Source organism: Phodopus roborovskii, unplaced genomic scaffold, assembly GCF_943737965.1.
Source record: "Phodopus roborovskii unplaced genomic scaffold, PHOROB, whole genome shotgun sequence".
NCBI classification, from domain to species: domain Eukaryota; kingdom Metazoa; phylum Chordata; class Mammalia; order Rodentia; family Cricetidae; genus Phodopus; species Phodopus roborovskii.
In genome coordinates, this window is record NW_026126541.1 from 19,554,254 (window position 1) to 19,574,343 (window position 20,090).

General features: G+C 46.9%; 1 protein-coding gene across 2 annotated transcripts in view; it reads left to right on the forward strand.

The window, feature by feature from the left end:
• Positions 1-20,090, forward strand: part of Aldh18a1 (aldehyde dehydrogenase 18 family member A1) — a 31,797-nt gene that overhangs the window by 943 nt on the left and 10,764 nt on the right. The window contains exons 2-12 of one of the 2 annotated variants that reach the window (XM_051199638.1): positions 2,589-2,704; positions 5,376-5,590; positions 8,085-8,234; positions 8,322-8,426; positions 11,445-11,603; positions 12,002-12,092; positions 14,762-14,886; positions 15,962-16,106; positions 16,764-16,837; positions 17,987-18,080; positions 18,904-19,124. In XM_051199638.1, the coding sequence (XP_051055595.1) occupies positions 2,617-2,704; positions 5,376-5,590; positions 8,085-8,234; positions 8,322-8,426; positions 11,445-11,603; positions 12,002-12,092; positions 14,762-14,886; positions 15,962-16,106; positions 16,764-16,837; positions 17,987-18,080; positions 18,904-19,124 (1,467 nt within the window). In that variant the 5' untranslated portion in view covers positions 2,589-2,616. The remainder of the gene's footprint in view (positions 1-2,588; positions 2,705-5,375; positions 5,591-8,084; positions 8,235-8,321; positions 8,427-11,444; positions 11,604-12,001; positions 12,093-14,761; positions 14,887-15,961; positions 16,107-16,763; positions 16,838-17,986; positions 18,081-18,903; positions 19,125-20,090) is intronic. The other variant, XM_051199639.1, reaches the window with a different exon arrangement.

The window sequence follows — 20,090 nt, forward strand, 5'->3', positions numbered from 1 at the left end:
GCTTCTGCATCACTTGCCTGGTTTTTGCTGGCACAGTAAACTGCCAGGTTGAACAATCAATCGTCATGAAGGAATGGGCTACCTTCTAGGGACAGCGACAGGGTACAAGGGAAGACCGGGTGGCTTAATGGATCTCAGTCATTCAGCGTTTTCTGTGTTTAGGCAAGAGAGGAGTAAACAATCTAGAACTATGTATACGAACAAATCAGAATATGTTCTAAAATAGGGTTGTATGGAGCTCAGGCTGGCCTAGAACTGACTGTATGCTGAGAATGACCGTGAGTTTCGGCTCCTTTTGTCTCTTCCTCCCCCAGCTGCTGGGATTGCAGGAGTATGCCCCCATGCTCAGCTGTCCACCCGTGGCTCTTTTGACCTTTTTGTGTCTGTGAAGGAAATACAAAGTGGAAAGGTTAAGACATGTCAGTGCCCTTTAAAAGGCAGAGGAGGGAGACAGGCATGAGCCTTACCTGGTACCCAGGTCCTTTCCGTACAGTGCCTAGTCTGACACCCATCGTGATCTCACCCTGTGTTAACTGTTTTTATCCCTCATTTACAGATGAGGACATTGAGGCTCAGAAAGTTCAAGTAAGCCTCCAAGAGGCATGCTCCCAGCAAGGACAGAGCTAACACCCAAATCTGTCCAGCTTCAAAGCCCGTGTTCCCCAGCCTGGTTACCACCCAGCAAAGGGCAGTTGATAGCCCATTGGTGGAGAGCAACGGTACCCGAACCAGCTCACCTGGAGGATTATGGCAGCTCTGAGGCTGGGGTTGCTGTGAGGATGGTTCAGAGTGGGGCACAACTAGAAATATGGTACTACCGGCTTGTTAGAGATTTTTGCAAAAGAAGTGACATACTTGTTTAGCAGCCATTATTGAAAGCCGTTACTGAAAGGATTTGTTAAAGTGTTGAGTGTAGACCCTGGGCCCACAACATACTTGAGTGCTATGCGGAAACTGAAATCAGCAAAGCCATCACTTACCACCTTCAGTTACCTACTCGCTGCCCTATGTTTCACTGCAGAGCAATCCCGTCCATCTCCTCTCTCTCCGTTTCTGTGCTTTTGTGCAGAGTAGCAATAGAATGGTCCATTCCATGTCTTGCTTTTCTTTGCTGTGAACCTAAATGCTGATTTTCTGAGGCACACTGAAGAAGGGATTTGGGGGCGTGAGGAAATGGTTCAGTGGGTAAAATACTTGCCATATTGAGCTCAGCTCTCCAGCACCCAAATAAAATCTGGGTGTGGTGGTACACTTGTTATGGGAATTCAGTCAGCCAATAGCTTTTGGGATACCAACCCATAAGGGTGTGATCTGAGACTGATAAGTGGAGAGGAGAAGTGTGCTCGATCTCTTGTGTGGTGGTCGGAGATCTGATCACAGCTTCCTTCCAGTGCCCCTGGGTAGAAGACCACGGCGATTCTCCACCTCACCGGCATGCGTGAGTGTTCCCCGGTACCCTCTTATTTCCGGCTCTCATGGACTCAATTACCCTAATGCCCACATATAGCTCTGTAACTGCAGAGCAAGGGGAAGGAGACAAGCAGGCACAGGCTCATTGACCAACCAGTCCAACCAAAACAGCAAGCTCCAGGTTCAGACTTGACCGATAGATAGACAGACAGACAGACAGACAGACAGACAGACAGACAGACAGGGTAGACAGAGACAGAGTAAGACATCTGAATTGACCTCCACATTTGCAGGTACCCCTGACCATCAGCACATGCGCACACACAGATTTGGCCTGTATCCACCAGTCTATGGGGCACAAGTTGAAAGGGAGGAAATGCAGTTATTTTTCCTACCTTGTGAAATAGGAATGACCTTACAACATGAGAACTCAATAATGAATGACTTGTCTATGTACTTACAGGAATGAGTCCCCTAGTGTGTTTTTGTATAGTCTTTGCCTAAAACCTTAGAATTGACCCAGGATGAGAAATTTTCATAACTACCATGTCCTCGCTGCTCAGATCTCTCTCTCTCTCTCTCTCTCTCTCTCTCAATGCAATAATAAAGTAAAATGGTAGCCATTTACAAACATTACCTCCAGAGATGCAGGAGTTACCTTAGAGTCCTGTGCCCCCTCCCAAAGAACTTGGCTGTAGCCCCTCCCCCCACACCACCACCTTTCCTCTTGTGCTGGCAAGAACCAAACTGACATTTCAGCTTTGTGAGCCTTACCTCGTTCAGTTAGGAGACAGCAGCAGGCTTCTAGGGAAGTTGGGTTTGTTAATCTATTAGAGAGTCCTTAATGGGACAGCTAATATAACAAAAATTTAATACCAACATATAAACATTGTATCTTAAAGGTATTTTATCATTCAAACTATTCATTGTATCTAATTACTGTTTGGTATAAAAAGTAAACTAGTTCTTTAAAAACAATAGTGAAGGAAGCCCTTTGTTCTTTTTTTAATCCCTGTAACACTGAGGAGATGGTAGTTTCTCTAAAATAGCAAAGTTTAAACGGAGAGGGTCACAGTTTCACTCTAAGAGCAGGAGAATTGGAGAGGAATGTAATATGTTGTCAAGCGTTTTTTTTTTTTTTTTTCATGATTCCCCCTTTTAAAAACTTCTTCCCACAGGTGTTTGGATCTGTGACCACATCTCAACATGCTGAGATACATACACCGCTCTGGGTTCCAGCCCTTCAGCCAACGCCTTCTGCCTTGGGTCCAGTCCATAGCTGTGCCCGGATCTCGTATGTAACACTGACGAGTGTGTGGAAAGTGTGGTGGTCAAAGTGTATTGCAGGCCAGGATTTAAAGGGGCAAACAGATGTAGTTTGGCAGAAGTATACAGGAGGCTGCCTGTGGGTGGATGCTCCAGATATTTGTTTTTTGTCAATAATGTATTTTTGTTTTCCTGTAGTCATTCCTCCCAGATATGTACAAATTAGTTTGACTCTTTTTTCCCCTGTAATTACGTGTTTAATTTTGAGGTCATTACACTTATAATATTGAGAGATCCCTTATATCCTTTACCCAAATTTCAAACAATGTTTTCAAGAGGATACTAGCATTAGTACAGTGAAGATATGCCATGGGACCTTTGTGTTCATGTTTCTTTTTTATCAATTCCTCCTCTCCCTTGGCCTTAACCCTTGACCACCACTAATCTCTTCTATGTTTAATTTACTTTTTCCATTTGAAGAATGTTAAGTAAAAAATATCATCTGGTGTGTGACTTGAATTTGTGTATGTGCTTTGTTTGTTGCTTTTGTTTGGAGTCTTGTTATTTTTTTCTTTATTCATTCATTCATTCATTCATTTATTTATTTTAACTCTACATGATTCCCCGGGGCCCGAGCTGAGGAGTAGTTAATGGTGGAGGGGAATCGTCGTATGGTGGTACAGATGTACTATACTAGAATAACCACTTTTAATAAGGACGTCCGGGCTCTGACACCTCAAGTAAGCAGAGAGGGTATGCATATAGGCATGTTGAACATGCACATACAGGAGTTTTTGACATGGTCCAACTTACTGGTTTTTCTTTCTATGAATTTTACTTTAGGGCCACGTCCAAAAACTCTCAGTAGCAAAGGCACACACCTTGCTTCTGTTGTGAGAAAATACCAGGACCAAAAGCATCTTTTAGGAGAAAAGGGTTTATTTTGGCTTATGTTTCCAGAAGGCTCCAGTCCATAATGACCGGGAAGGCATGGTTTGCTGGCAGCAGCAGGGGTCTGGCTGATACAATCTATCCACACACAGAAAGCAGAAAGTGCAGACAGGAAGTGGGATGAGGCGCTAAACCCTGAAAGTCCATCTTCAGTGACATACTTCCAGTGTTGCTGCACCTCAGAAGTGTCCCCACAGACTCCCCCAGGCCACCCGGAGACAAACTATTCAAATACCGTAGCCTGTGAGGGACATTTTTCATTCAAACCACCTCACAAGGTTTTTGGAGAAAAAAACAGAAGGAAGTAAAAGGCCAAGAAGAGAAAGACAGTATCAAGATCCCTTCCTGAAGCCTGTAAACCTTAAGAAGTAAAATAGGTTATAGAATATGAAAAAATACCCCGAGAAGCCAGGTATGGTAGTGTACTTTTTTGTCCCTAGCCCTCAACGTACGGAAGCAGGGAGATCAGAGAGGTTCAAAGCCAGCTCTGGCGAGCTGGTAAATTTGAGGCTAGCCTGGCCTACAACATGTAACTCAAGAATGGTAGGGTCATTCGGGGTGAGGAAGATAAAATGGTTTTGTTCAACAGAAACTACCAAGCCCTGACTCCCTTGAAACTTCCCTGGAATGCCCCATTGACCTCGACTAAGTTCTTATCTTCCTGAAGCCTTGCTGATAATTATGAGCCCTCTTAAACTTTGTCAGCCCTAATCTGCTGTATCCCAGTTGCCTGCAACTGCCGGGCTCCAGGTCAGACCACGTTCCTCTGCTGATAGCGACTATGCGGCACACAAGCCTTCTTCCTGCTAGCCCAGCTGCTGGATTCTGATTGGTTTCTGCCATTTCACCACCTGGCCTGGCAGACTGTTTCTTTCTGTGCCCCTGAGGTACCCTTATCAGGTTGCCATACCCATATGCCCAAGACAAGGAAGGCCCTGTCATAAAGAGGAGAGACAAAAAGCCAGCAGGCCTGGTCCTGGCGGCTTCCAAAGGGACATGTGATACTTGGTGGAGCCCAGGGCTCTGTATAAACCATTGGTGATCCAGGTCTAAACCCCAAGGGTGTAAGTCTGTCTCCCCAGAAGCTAAATCATCAGGCATACGACTTTTACATTAGACGTAAATATACATGTTATTTAGAATAATACCGTAAAGACTGGGGTAGGGCAGCTGTATTGTTTAGTCTGGAGAAGACAGGCAGCTCCAACAACAAACAACACCAGTGTTTTAGTCTCTGCAATGTCTCTAGGAGGAAAAAACAGTATACCTGTGGTTCCAGCAAGGATGCTACAGTTCCCCCATCCCATCCAGATGGTGACTCAGTGAGCCCCTCTCTGTCAGGTGCCAGACTGCAAGCCTACTGTAAAAAAGCCAGACTATCTTCCTTGCATTTCATAACCCGAAACATAGTCACTTGAAAGAATCGCTACATAACGAAGGAAAGGGCACTAGTATTATTGTATAAGATGATCTTTCTAAGATATTTTTTGTTCTGGCCATGGTGGCACGTGCCTGTAATCCTAACATTGGGAGACTGAGGCAGGAAGATTTCGAGTTTGAGGCCAGCCTGGGATACATATCAAGGCCCTGCCTCAAAACAGCCAAGAAATTATATTTAAGAGCTAGAGTACAATAAATAGCTCAGCTATTTTGGGTGGCCAACCTGGTTAGTGTTGTGCATGCGTCTTTTCATTGTAAAATTATATTGTATCTCTCTTTTTCTTGCTTGTGACTTTGGGGATGTACAGATCGAGTCCAGCCTTCAGCTGTCAGACATGTTCGTTCTTGGAGCAACATCCCTTTTATCACAGTACCACTCAGTCGTGCCCATGGCAAGCCCTTTGCCCACCGGAGTGAGCTGAAGCATGCCAAGAGAATTGTAGTAAAACTGGGCAGTGCTGTGGTGACCAGAGGAGATGAGTGTGGCCTGGCACTGGGGCGCCTGGCATCTATTGTTGAACAGGTAACTGTCAAGGTGGGAAAGTCTGCTAACTAAAACAGGGCCTCCAAGTTGACGCCAGTGTTAAAAATACTGTGTGGGAGAGCAGAAGGGCCAGGGCGGAAGCAAGCTGGAGAGCAGCGATGGGACCATCGGGGAGGCTGGGAGGCAAAGTGATCATCACAGCAGTGGGAATCTAGATGCTCGGCTAGGTCAGGGCTTTAGCCTCAGGGAGACGGGAAAGATTTCGATCAGAGGCGGGACTTGATGAAATGGCTGGGAGAACCTGGCTAAGTCTTCCTCCAGTCGCCCGTGCCCCCTTTTGCTGCCGTGGACCTGATAGAAAGGCTCTAACAATCAGGTCAGGGCCTGACACACAGTCTTATCCACAGTATCTGGTCATTTTAGGTGGAATCAGAAGGCAGCATCAAGTGGTATCCGATGGCCGTAGATAGAAAAGCTTGAATATGAGTAATACAACAACTCGGGTGCAATAAGGTGTTTACATCTGTGAGTTCATAATAACAGTTCAGACACTCATTGATGGGATTGGGGATGCAGCTCCGTGACCCTTGGTTTGATCGCCAGACGTCTGAGTTAGAATATCAGCATATTGTAAACCCTAATGGAAGAGCGAGTCTCAGTGGTGAGCAACAGTGGCTGCCAAATCGTAGAAAAGAAGGGAATCAGGCATTAAGCTCACAGCCTGAAGAAAGCCCTTGACACACCCCAACCAAAGCCCCCATCCTTGATTCGAACAGAGTCAGGAAAGTGAGGGCTGGGAAATGGTGAAGGGAGAGGAGCTCAGTTGAGCAGGAAAAAATGAGAAGCGGAAGGTGGTGGAAAGGAAAACGTGTGGAGTAAAGACTAATATTTTAACTGCGTGTGATATATGTGCTTAACTGTCATTGATTGCAGTCTGAGCAAGCTAAAAAACAAACTGGGCCGGATATGAGCACTGGCTATTTGATATGGAGGAAGCCGTTCACATGTTTTGGATGATAGTGATTTTTGCATATCTGTATATTCCCTGGTTTTAATGATGGCTGCTGAGATGTCTACATAATGCTTGGGGACTGGGGTTGAGATTAAACCGTGGTGGAGATACAGAGGCTTCACTGGAGAGGAAAACTGGCTATTGGAGGAGTTAATAAAACTGGGTGTGATTTACAAAAGCATTCTCATGACTTTGATTAAATACTGATTTTTAAACAAAAAGTTCCAGCCAGGTAGTGGTGGCGCACACCTTTAATCCCAGCACTCGGGAGGCAGAGGCAGGCAGATCTCTGCGAGTTTGAGAACATCCTGGTCTACAGTTCCAGGACAACCAGGACTGTTATACAGAGAAATCCTGTCCCCAAAAACCAAAACAAAGAAAAGAAAAGAAATTTAAAGAAAAAAAGGCAAAATAACCAATACATCTTTTAAAAACAAGAGACTTATTTTAATTGTTTGTGCATGTGTGTGGGGGCATGTGCCCATACTAACAAGTGCCCATGGAGGCCAGAGATCACCTTGGAGTCAGATTTGCAGGTCGTTGTAAAACACCCATTGTGGGTGCTGGGTATTGTGGGTGCTGGGAACTGAACTCAGTTCCTCTGCAAGAGCAGAATGTACCCATAACCACTGGGCAATATATCCAGCCCAGTACTGAAATTTTCTTTTTATTTATAATTATTTCCTGTGCCATTGGTGTTTTTGCCTGCATGTGTGTCCACATGAAGGTGTTGGATCCCCTGGAAGTAGAATTACAGGCAGTTGTGAGCTGCCATGTGGGTGCTGGGAATTGAACCCAGGTCCTCTGAGAGAGCAGCCAGTGCTCTTAACCACTGAGCCATCTCCCCAGATCCCGGATACTGAAATTTTCTAAGATAAGAGTTGGCTGCTCTAAGCTGGGCAGTGGTGGCCCACACCTTTAACCCAGCATTCAGGAGACAGGCAGGCCTGTCTGTGTTAGGGGCCAGCCTGGTCTACAGAATTGACTGTTGTAGATGACAGTTCTCAGCAGCCACTGGGAGGGAGTTTCTGCTGGTCACGAGGTTCACTCATTAGGGGAATGGACAGTTAGAAGCACTGACTCTGTTGCGTTATGAGTCTTTGGTTTTGTTCTTTCCATGTGGATCTGGATCACAGGTAGTCACAGCTGGTCCTGGATGAATAGAATAAGGTCAGCATCTGCCCCTGGTGAGGGCGACGCACGGGAATCAAGAGTCTCCCCAGGTTGCTTCTGCATTATAGGTGGAAGATAGCATCAAGTCCTACAGATTCCAACGCTGCTAGAATGCTAGAATCACCTTCTAAAGCTTCTCCTTTCTGCCTGCCACCTGATAAACAGACATGTGAAGCAGTGTAAGAATGTTTCTACCAAACAGTCCGAGCAGTTCTTCCAGAACCAGCCGTGCACTGCCTCCTAGAACAGAATCGGAATCCGCTCATGTCTGCCCTACCTGGGTCTCCTGTGAGGAGAGAAGAGGGAGGGTGGTACCATGATGTGTACGTGTTCCTTTTTCCATTCTAGGTCTCAGTGTTGCAGAATCAGGGCCGGGAGATGATGCTGGTCACCAGCGGAGCTGTGGCCTTCGGCAAGCAGCGCCTGCGCCATGAGATCCTTCTGTCTCAGAGTGTGCGGCAGGCCCTGCACTCAGGGCAGAACCAGCTGAAGGAGATGGTGAGTGCTGCTTCCCCAACCCTGGCATGGGAATCCTCAGGTCTTCCCTCCTTCCCATCCACATCTTGTCTGATTGGTATATTGCAGGCAATTCCCGTCTTAGAGGCCCGAGCCTGTGCAGCTGCTGGACAGAGTGGGCTGATGGCCTTGTATGAGGCCATGTTTACACAGTACAGCATCTGTGCTGCCCAGGTGAGAGACTGGGCCTCCTTGGGACTGGGGGGTGGGTGGGACCTGTGTAAGAAGCCTGCAAGCAAGGCCCTGCAGCCAGGTGTCAGCATGCAGGCTAAGTGTCTGCCTGGGTTTCCTTATGTGAAAAATAAGATAATATCAGTGCCTACGTCAGAGGCTTTTAGGAAAGACTCAAGGAGAAAATACAATAAAAGTATTTAAGATAGCAGTTGGTAAGTAGTCTACCTCAAGCCCGCGAGTTACTGCAGTCGTAACTCCATAGCAGTGGTTCTCAACCTTCCTAACCCTGCAACCTTTTACTACAGTGCCTCATGTTGTGCTGACTCCCAACATTATTTTGTTGCCACTTCATAACTGTAATTTTGTTCCTGTTGTGAACAGCAGTATAAATATCTGCTATGTAGGATCGCCAGTATGTGCCCCCCCCCCCACACACACACACAGCATCCTCCGCTGCTCTAGAGACTGCCACTAATGCAGATGTGTTTGAACCGGACAAGTCAGGCTGCAGTTTCGTTGCTGTCCTGACTTCAGGTAGCTTGCTTCTCTGTGCGCCCGGTGCTGACAGGAGAGGAGTGTGGCTTGTTGCACATTTATCCGGTGAATGTGTGCTGGTCACTTGTGATGTACAGAGAAGTCTGCCTGGCACTGGGGCTCTGTGGTACAAAAGCCAGGACAGGTTCCAGTCCTCATGGGACTTACCGTTGAGTGCTCACCTCTTAATGTCCTGAGCCTTCTTATGAATTATTTCCTTGTTACCTAAATGCCTTGACATTTTTTTTAATTTTTAATTTTAATCACCTGTACAGTCATGAAGTAAATAATAACTTCTAAAATGTAGTCACATAACTGGTTAAAAAAAAAAGGAAAGCCTGAAGTTATTATTTGCCAACTCCTCTGGTGCCGTTGACCTTGCTAGTTATGTGCCTATTGTTTTAGATAGGAGATGTTTTGGTTATGCATCTTCACTTCCTATTGCTTTTTCCGGTTCTCTGCCATCTTTGAAGTTGTCACGACAGTCGTGTTCTCGTATTGTGTAAGTGTTCTTAATTGTGCTGAAGCCGACGGGCATGGAATTCTTCCCTTGTGGCCTGTGAGTGTAATCTGAGATTTAGTTTTCAGTTAGTTCCGTAGTTCTCAACCCCTTTGGCAAACCTGACTCCAGAGATATTCCACAGCCATTCGTAACAGTAGCAATATTTTATTCACGAAGTAGCAACATGAAGGTTGGGGTCACCACGACATGCAGAACCGTATTAAAGGCCCACAGCATTAAGAATTTGTGTAAATACAATAGAAATCTCCATTTCTGTCACTCATCTCTCTTCTCCTCTAATCCATCAACAGCTTCAGTTGTTCAGTGTCTGGAGCCAGATGAGCACACTGTGGTCCAGGGACTGCACGTCTGTGTTTTCGTTATCGCTGCTGGACAGTTTTTGTTTAGCTTTGTCTGCAGTGGCAGTTGCATTAGAAGTCACAGCCAGGGTTTGCGTTGATACTAGGGTGAAAGGGCCTCTTGCACCACGGCCCCTCCCCCAGGCAGGGCTTGTCATAGGTGCTCTTTGTCCCTTCTCCTGTGGTCCTTCTCCTCTCCAGGAATCCCGAGTAGAAGACCGTTATCAGTGGGTTTGGGACCCCACCGCTGGGCCTCAGGTTAAAGAATTACCCAAACGCAGCAGCTTGTATTTCCTTCATAGAAATGAGTCTGTTTTGCCATCTCAGCCTGTTACCTTTGCCCAGGCACCCTGGGAGGCCCCCTGTCCCTACCCTCCCAGCTAGAGCTGCTGTAGCGACAGGTGTTCCCCTGGACCTTTAGACCTCCTGCTCACCCCTCCCATACCCCTTCTGTGCCCATATGCTTATGCTCATCTACAGCCTCACACGGCCACGACAGAGTCGGTGGCTTTGGCTGTGACCCTGTCCAGTGCCTGCAGAACTAAAGCTTTCCCCTGTCCTTACAGGCATATGTCACACAGCATCAAACGGTCAGCATGTTTATTCTCCATTGTTGTGGCTGGGATAGGACTCTGTGTTTCAGACGGACTCAGCAAAACTTGTTGAGTGAGGGATTCTTTCCCTCAGCCACACTCCCACTCTGCCTTTGTTGCTTACCTTCTATCTGCAGTGAAGCATCTACCCTGTTGCAGGGTTCTCAAGTCTTCTAGCCAGGCCTGAACTGCTGCCTGTATCAGCACCTTCCTCCCACATCTCCTGTGTCAAGGATTATAGGAAAGTTTTTCTTTCAGTTTGCTATCATTTAGTTTCTTGCTATCATTCTCATTCACTTTTGTCCCCCATTACCTTCTGCCTGATACTCTAATTCTTGAGCAAAAACAGACCCATTGACGTCTTCCACGGCAGCTCTCCACCCATGAGCTCCTTATTCTGATTTTTCCCCCTGAACTAAGTTCCATCTTGTCCTCCTTTCTGCTTTCCATGAAGACCAACTCCTATTGCCATAGACTCCGTCATAGTCTTAACTCTAGTAGTGCTCTACAACAGAGCAAAACTAGGGATGCCTAGCCATGTTCTTGTTGTCTAATACACTTTCCAAACCATTTGCCCACTCACCTAGCACATAGGTACCTACTGTGGCTGGCCCTGACTCAGGTGCTAGAGTACAAAGATTTTTTTAAAAAACAAGCCTTGGATCACTCTAATGTTCCTTTAAAGTAGCTGCATCAGTTTCTTAATTTTGTATATAGACAAGATTTAGCATCACTCAATAAGCCTTCCAGACCATTGCAGTTCTTTCAGGAACCTCTCAAACAATGGGCTAAGCATGCTAGCAATGAAGTTCAGTGGAAGCATTCCTCGCTAGATATGCCTGACCCCATGTTTGATCCCTAGCACTGACAAAAGCTTTTTTAATTTAAAATAGGAAAATAAAACAAGGCATCGGATCAGTATCAAAAGGTGTGTTTTATTACGGAAGTCTAAAGCTTGGCTCTCCAGTGCTCACCTTCTTTTTAGACCATCACGTTCCTCCCTGCTGCATTTTCTGTTTAACCTCTTTAGATTTTGGTGACCAACTTGGATTTCCATGATGAGCAGAAGCGCCGAAATCTGAACGGCACACTCCATGAGCTGCTCCGAATGAACATCGTCCCCATTGTCAACACAAATGACGCTGTTGTCCCCCCAGCCGAGCCCAACAGTGATCTTCAGGGGGTAAATGTGGGTAAAGTATTCCTAAGAGTTGAGCATGCAGGAGACACTAACATATGCTGTGCTGCATGTACTAACACGTCGTTTGGCATGAGCGAAAGCAGAAATGGGAAGTGTGGTGTTCCAGAGCCACGGCTGCAGAGGCGCCTCTGAAATGAGGGAGTTCAGTCCCGTGGGTGAGGTGCTGCTCCAGTGATTTAGAGGGTGCTGTGAGCTTGGCTTGTAGAGTCTGGCTTGCATGTTTGGAAGGAAGCCTTTGTGTTGTGCAGGCCTGAGCTCTCATTTGCATATATTGGGTCATTGGGTTTTGCCTGCCAGAGCCTAGCTTGCTGCTTCTGGGAATTTCTTTTTAAACTGCATAGCTAACTCATTACTTCCTCTCCCCCCCCCCCCCCCCCGCATTATAGGTTATCAGTGTTAAGGATAATGATAGCCTGGCTGCTCGTCTGGCTGTGGAAATGAAAACTGACCTCTTGATTGTCCTTTCAGATGTAGAAGGTACACAGCGATGCCTTTTTCTTTTGTTCATACATGTGAGCACATGCCTTTCCTTCTGATCGTTTTTCACTGTGGAGTTATTTCCCAAGCCATGTGAGCTAAAGAGTGCTTGTGACTCGGGTGGGCGTTTCTGGAGAATGCAGCTTGAATGTAGAAGTTATGTTTTTAGGTGATTTCATTTGTTTGTTTGCTTGCTTGCTTTAAAAGAAGCTTCGAGGAAATAGTCAGACACCACATAATTAACCCATTTGAAGTATTCAGGTCAGCGATCTTTGGACTCATTCACACACTTATACAGCCATCTCCATTAACAGTTATGTTATTTCCCTCACCCTGACAAGAAACCTCACACTTGTTAGCAATCACTGCCTATTTGCATCCAATTCCCCAGCCATAGACAACCTCCAGCCTACTTTTTATCTCCATGGATTTGCCTACTAGAGATTTTATATGAATGGAATCATATACGATGTGGTCCTTTGTAACTGACTCCTTTCACTTGGTATAATGTGTCCAGGGTTCATCTACATTCTAGTATGCACCAATGCTCGGTTTCTTTATATTGCCAAGTAATATTCCACTCTGTACATACCACTTTTTACTTACTCAGTCATCAGTTAATAGGTGTCTCTGCTATTATCAATAATGCTGCTATGGACCTACTTTTGTGTGGGTATTTTATTTCCACCTAAGAGTATAATCATTGTCCAGTAGTGCCTTAAATACCAGCATTAGGGAAGCAGAGGCAGGTGTATCTCTGTGAGTTCGAGGCCAGCCTGGGCTACAGAGTGAGTTCCAGGACAGCTGGGGCAACCCCATCTTGAAAAACAAAACAAACTAAAACAGAGTATAATTGTTGGACTCCGTGGTAAAATTCTTACCTGGCAAGAACAAGACCCTGGGGCCAATCCCCAACTCTATAACTAAGAGAGAGGGGGCAGGAAAGGGAGGACTTGTTCATTTGTGTGGTAACTCGGTGTTGAAAAACCAGCTAAGCGTTTTTCACAGCCTCTGTGTTATTTGCGGTTGCCACCCCAGAGTTGTGAGGGTTCTCATTTGTGTGACAATACCTGTTAGTTACTGTGCAGTGTTCTATGTTATGACCACAGAATATCCTAATGACAAACTTTCGTTCCTTTCCTTAAAAACAATTCTTGTGTCTATTTATTTGGGTGTGGGGGCTTATGCGGAGGTCAGGGCACAAGTTGTGGGAGTGATTCGCCGTTCCATCAGGTGAGTCCCCAGTGATGTGCCTTTGCCATCGAGTTTTCGTTCTTAGAACAGTATTGTATGTCAGAGAGCCCAAGGGTGGGGTTGGAAGACTTGGAAAGAGGAGTAGGAAGATTTACAGAGTGCGTGGGGGGGGGGCAGTCTTTCCCATAGTTAGCTGAAGCTGAGAGCCCCTCAGCCCATGCTGTCACCTTCTGGGAAGAACCCTGCCTTGCAGGCCGGCCAGGCACTTAGTGCTGCTCATGTTTCAGCACCCTGATTCCCCCAGAGCCAGAGAAGTTTCACACAGAACAGGATTGCCCTAAAGATCTGCAATGTTGTGGCCATCCTGTGCAGGAAAAGCTGCGATTTAAAACCAGAAGTGACTGCGAGTTAGCTCAGTGGGCAAAGCACCCACTTGCAAGCATGAGGACCTGAGTTTGACCCCACAGAACAAACACTAACAACAGAAAAGGCCAAGCCTAGTGGCGTAGGCTGTAATCTGGAGCTGAGGAGGTAGATGCAGAGCTTGGTGCTAACCAGCAGAGTCCACTCGGTAAGTCCCAGTGAGACTGTCTTTAAAAAGTAAAATAAAGGTGGATGGTAACTGAGAGGAGACACCTGAGGTTGTCCTCTGCCTTCCACAAGCACATGCATGTGTGTCTATACTTACACACTCATGTGTGCATGCACACACATATACACATAAACAAAACCAAAAAGCATTACCACCCATAATGCCCTGTAACCAGTTGCCAGCCACTGGCAGCGTCTCCTTGACGTGCGTCTCCCTTTGGTCTTGGCTTGACACCGTTTGCTCAGGCCCCTTTTATCCTTTTCCCCCCTCCCAGGCTCTCTGCATTTCCAAAGTAAAACTGTGAGGATTTTTTTTAACCTCATGTGGGATACTTACAACATTTCACCTCACTGCCCGCTCAGGCGCATGCGTGCTGTCTGTTTCATAGTGATGAACCCTGAATGCTGAGAGTCATAACTCCCCTGCTGACCGCACCCACTCTCCACGACACTCACTCGTACACCGGGAGGGTACGGTGAGAGGTAGTGGGACCTACTCCACGTCTCATCCTGCCCAGATGGTGCACGGCCCCTGCACTGTTTCTGCACTTGTCTCTTGCTTAGATCCTCGAGGTGCAGCGTGATAAGCATTGATAGCAGAGGGAGGGACTCTGCCAGTGCTGTAGACACTGTGCCAAGGATGTGGCCTCACGCACGGGTCACGAGACATTTGTTTAAACAGGTGGGTTAAAAGAGCACAAAGGTGCTGTTGCCAAGTGTGGGTCAGTCCCACTGAACCCTCATGGCCTTTCCAGGTGAGGCAGGTGTTGGGACAGAAGTTCATCGGTTTTGTTTGTTTGTATAGTAGCAAGTGCCTGGGGGGGGCTGTGGGGATGCACAACTTGGGTCAATGCAGGGTTAACTGACTCGGATCCGCCCCTTAGGTCTCTTTGACAGCCCCCCGGGGTCAGATGATGCAAAGCTCATCGATATATTCTATCCTGGAGATCAACAGTCAGTGACATTTGGAACCAAATCTAGAGTGGGATTAGGAGGCATGGAAGCCAAGGTAAGCTGAGCTATCCCAATCTTCAAGCCCAAATGGTGTTCTATCCTTTCTCTTACTGCTAAACTTGTCTGGGAGCTTATGGTTCAGACACCCCGCACATAGACTTAAATATGCACATGTCTAAACATGCTTCATGGCTGTTGTTTAATCCTATGTTTAATCATGCCTATGTTTAATCATGCCTATGTTTAATCATGTCTTTTGATGAATTTTTACTAACATAGCCAGTACATTTTGGCCTGTGTTCATTACTTTTTGTTGCTATGACAGAATAGCCAACAGACACTATTCTGGCTCACAGTCAGAGAGTGCAGTCCTTTGAGGCAGGGAAGTCATGGCAGCTATGGACATGGCAGCTGGTCACATTGTATCTATGATGAGGAAATAAAGGCTCATTGGTGCCTGGCTCAGTCTCTCCTTCTTACTCAGTCTGCAACCCTGGCTCACATTTAGGATTCTCTTCCAATGAAACCTTTCTGAAAATGCTGCCATAGACATTCCTAAGTGTATTCCCATAAATAGCACAAATCTAGTCAAGTAGACAATGAAAATTAACTGTCACAGGATTGGGAGCTCGTAGAGGACAGGGCCCATGTAATTTCCACACAATCAATCTGTTATCAACTCAGATATTTCTGGAGGCTTTTCCAAACTCCTTCCCTTCCATCCATTGTTCTCAGACTCTGTATACCCTTGATGTGGAGCATCATAAAGCAATGGTAGGAGAGAGGAGTTGTTCCCGTTACTCCTCTAACTGTTTAGGTGTTGCTAAGTTCAGGCATGACAAATCAAAATGCTCAGACATAACAAATCAAAATGTGCAGATTTTGAGTCCAGTTTTGGTGGGTCTCAGAGAAAAGAGGACACATCGCTTTCCCTTCAGGCAGTAGTACATGCCGAGGCTGGACTGGAAAGTGATGGTGGGCTACATGTGTTTTCCCAGATCTGAGCTGTTAGACATGTCCCTCTGTTTATTTGCTTGCTAGATATCAGATTGTATCTCTGCCACCCTGCCAGTTCAGAGTGTGCATATCTAGGTCTGAATCTCATCTTTGCATCGAACCCTGACCCTTAGGTGAAAGCAGCCCTCTGGGCTTTGCAAGGCGGTACTTCCGTCGTCATTGCCAACGGAACCCACCCAAAGGTGTCTGGGCACGTCATCACAGACATAGTGGAGGGCAAAAAAGTCGGCACCTTCTTTTCAGAAGTAAAGCCTGCTGGTGAGTAGTTCTTCCCCAACCCCCAGGGCCTGTGGGTGGTAGATAGTCAGTGTCACCCCAGCCTAGAAGGAACTTAATGAAGCCTGGGCGCTCATCCCTCAAATCCAGAGTAGGAAATCGGTGTGGTCACATCATAAATTCTGGTGTCTTACACAGTTTACAGAACTGGATTTTGTCAGTCTTATTTACCCTGCCTAGTTAGTCCTAGTCTCCAAAAATCGGGAAACATTTGCTAGGCCTGCCCTGGATGCTAAGAACTAATGAGCAGCAGAGATGCAGAGGTACTTAGGACACAGTATGAGCTCCAGAGCATACACAAAGGTGTGTTCCTTATCTGCACTCACAAATGCAAGCACGCTAGCAGTGTGCTCGCCAAGACGGAACCGAACGCTGGAAGCCAGAGACTCTTGTCTACACCAGGCAAGGGAAGTTGCTGTTCATCCCCGTTAACTCTGGCGTGGATTTGTTTGTTTGTGGTTTTGGTTGTTGTTGGTTGCTGGGGGTGGGGTGGGCATTGCCATTCTGTTGGCCCTTGTCATCTCGGGGTATCAGCCAAGCATACCAAGACACCAGACATTGCTACCCCCTTCGGGGAAGCCTGTGATGGGAAAGTGAGTGTAAAGCTGACTGGTCTGATGCTTACACATGCTCTTGCAGGCCCTACAGTGGAGCAGCAGGGAGAGATGGCTAGATCTGGAGGGAGGATGCTGGCCACATTAGAGCCCGAGCAGGTGAGAACATTCACTGACACTCTGGCGGGTTTTCAAGCCTGCTGTCCCTGTTTTTTCCTAGGGTTAGCAGAATTACCTGACTAATTTTATGCTCCGCTTTGTCTGAAGACACTTTCTATCACCATGGTGTGATCAAAGACAAGATTAGGAAAGTGTCTACCTAACACACGGCAGACATGGACATAGGCAGACATAGGGGAGTTACTTCCTCCTGTCCGTTCTGAATCGCCTGCAACACCTGACCGAGGGAAGCGTGAGAGCCTGCTCTGTGGTCCGCCCCTCCCTGTCCACAGCGAATCAGTGTGGGCAGCGTTTCGATAGAGCTGGAGATGGTGAGGCCAGGCTGTCGGGTGTGCTGCTACAGCGGGGGTGGTACAGGTTTCTTCTGTGGAGCTCTTTGGTCTGACAAGGGAGGACAGTGAAAGCAAAGGAGGCGCTTGGCTCCTCCCTCAGACCACTGCTCTACTTCAGTGATAATTTCCCAAAATGATGGTCAAGGATTAGTCTCCTCGGGCAGCTGACTTCACTAAATAATTGCAGAAAGAAAAGCCAAAGGGCTGGAGAGATAACTCAACAGTTAAGATTGCTTGTCAGAAGATGTGGGTTTGATTCCCAGCACTCACTTGCTAGCATGGAAGTCTAACTCCAGTTCCAAGGTGATCTGGCGCCCTCCTCTGGTCTCCTTAGACACCGCATGTTTGCAGTACATACACACGCAGGCACAACTCTTAACACGAATGAAATAAAAATAAATCTCAAAGAAAAAATTTAAAGAACAGCCAGATGCAAAAACAACCTGGGAAGTAAAATGTCTATTGATACAAAATCTATAAAGTTGTGTCATGTGTCAGTCCTAATTCTATGTGACCAGCTTATCTCATGGACAAATTATGCAGCTCACCATACCACCTCCCCTGTGCTGAGCCATGGATCCCTAATGCAATAATCAGGAACGAAAAGGAAGAAGAAATGAGGGCAGGCTGGAAACACATAAGGAGGTGGGCAGTGCCGGAAATAGTGAGAGAAAGTAAAGGGACTTCAATCTGTGACAACTTCGCGCCCCAGGGACGAGCCTGGCACTCGGAGGGTAGACGAGGAAGCATGTGCGTTCTTGGACCTACCTGCTGTCTTCATGACTTGGTTTTGCAGAGAGCAGAAATTATCCATCATCTGGCTGACCTGCTGACGGACCAGCGGGAAGAGATCCTGCTAGCCAACAAAAAAGACTTGGAGGAGGCAGAGGGTAAGGAGCTGCCATTCATGTGCGTTTGTCGTTGTGTCCTTTCTTTTACTGGTAATTTAAAGGCAATTTAAATGTGTCTATTTAAAGGCAATAGTGTTATAAGAAATCGCATTTATTATGAGTAGTTTCTGTGTCTGTCTAAAGGCAAGAGTGGTATAAGAAATTGCATTTATTATGAGTAGTTTTTATCGAGGGTGGGTGGCTTGTGCTACTTAAGCCTTTTCTAACTATTCATGGTACTTAATGCCTGCCCCATTTCCAGACATTTCAATGCAACCCTCCAAGGAGCTTTCCCTGTTCCCAAAAGTCATGAGAGCTCTGGCTGCTGGGGCAGTTTTAGAAGCAGAAAAGGAGACCAAGAACTTCACTGCTATAGATGCTCAGCTAGTGACACCTTAAGACCATCATATTAGCAGGCACTGTGCTAAGGGCTGTCCCAACAGGATCCCCTTTAAACTGCACCACCTAGTATGGTTGAGCAAGCTGCTGTTTATTAGTCCGCTCAGCAAAACTGTCATTTACCCAAAGCCATGTGACCAGCTGTGGACTCAGGATTACAGTTCAGATGAACTGCTCATGTAAGAGCTGCAGAAATGGTTTGTGTTGCCCTTAGCAAAAGATGAGGCATCTCTTGGGCCATTAAACAGTGTACTATCTTTATGGTTGGCATCAGGTGTTGTCCAGAGAGGTCTGTGTGTGGCAAAGCTGCATGCCACTGCATCACACAGACCCTCGGTTCTGAGCCTGTCCCTACTACAGTAAAGCTGGTGGCCAAAGTCTGCCCACATTGCCACTTTACTGTGTCATCCTGCTGCCATTTCAGGAAGACTTGCGACCCCTCTACTGAAGCGCCTGAGTCTTTCCACATCGAAACTGAACAGCCTGGCCATCGGACTGCGGCAGATCGCAGCCTCCTCCCAGGACAGCGTGGGCCGTGTTCTGCGCCGGACTCGGATTGCCAAGAACCTGGAACTGGAGCAAGTGACTGTCCCAATAGGTGTTTTACTGGTGATCTTCGAGTCTCGCCCGGACTGTCTGCCCCAGGTATGTGTGGCCTGCCATTGGGAATGGGTCGGAGGAAGCATACACTACCAGGACTAGAGATAAGTCAGCATAAGGTGTGTGTGTGTGTGTGTGTGTGTGTGTGTGTGTGTGTGTGTGTGTGTGTGTAAGAGAGGGGAAGATCTTTTTCTTCAACCCGAAGACAACTATTCCCACGGTGTTGTCAGTTTGCTATTAAGGTGAGTTATGTTCTGCATCTTTCCAGCCATCCCAGAGCAGAGACTCAAGTGAGCATTGTAAAGTTAATGTCCCTTGTCACACTTGTAAGTGTCGAGCTGTCGCCAGAACCCAAATCAACCCGCTGCAGGGCTGGGACACCCATTCTCAGCTCTCCTGGCTCTTGGTGCACTTTGCTCTGAGACAGCACGTCCCTGCTAGCCCACCTCCATCCCTCCCCTAACACCTGTCTGCCTCCATCACTGGTGTCAGGGAGTGCTTCCTGCGGGCACATCTGTTAGAAGAAGCGCTTTCGGGAATTAATGGAAGATAGCACGCAGCCCTCTATAAGGAATGTGGTTAGCACAGGGCCAAGCACCCGTTCTGGGAAACGTGAGCTATAGCAGAAGTTGGCCTCACTTCGTTGCCCTATATTCTGAGAAATTGATAATCATTTCCCCACTGAGCTGTGAGGGGGCATAAGATCAGCTCTTTCTTTGTATTGGCTCCAAGGTCTCAAAGGGAAATTCTGTTTTAAAATGTAAAGCTAGCCCCTCTGTGTGTAAAGCATAGGGGACTGTGGCGCCTACAGTGTCCTGTGGAGGGTACTCCCTGACTGGACCTCACTTCAGCTTGTTCATCATAGGACCCCTTCCCGTGGTTGTCTGTCCTCAACCAGACTCAGTACCCCTTTGGCCACAAGCCCATCGGTGGTGTCTGCAAAACTCATTTGTGCTAGCAGCAGTGGGTCCTGATTCCATGTGGCTCTCTCCATGAAGTGCCACCTCCCAC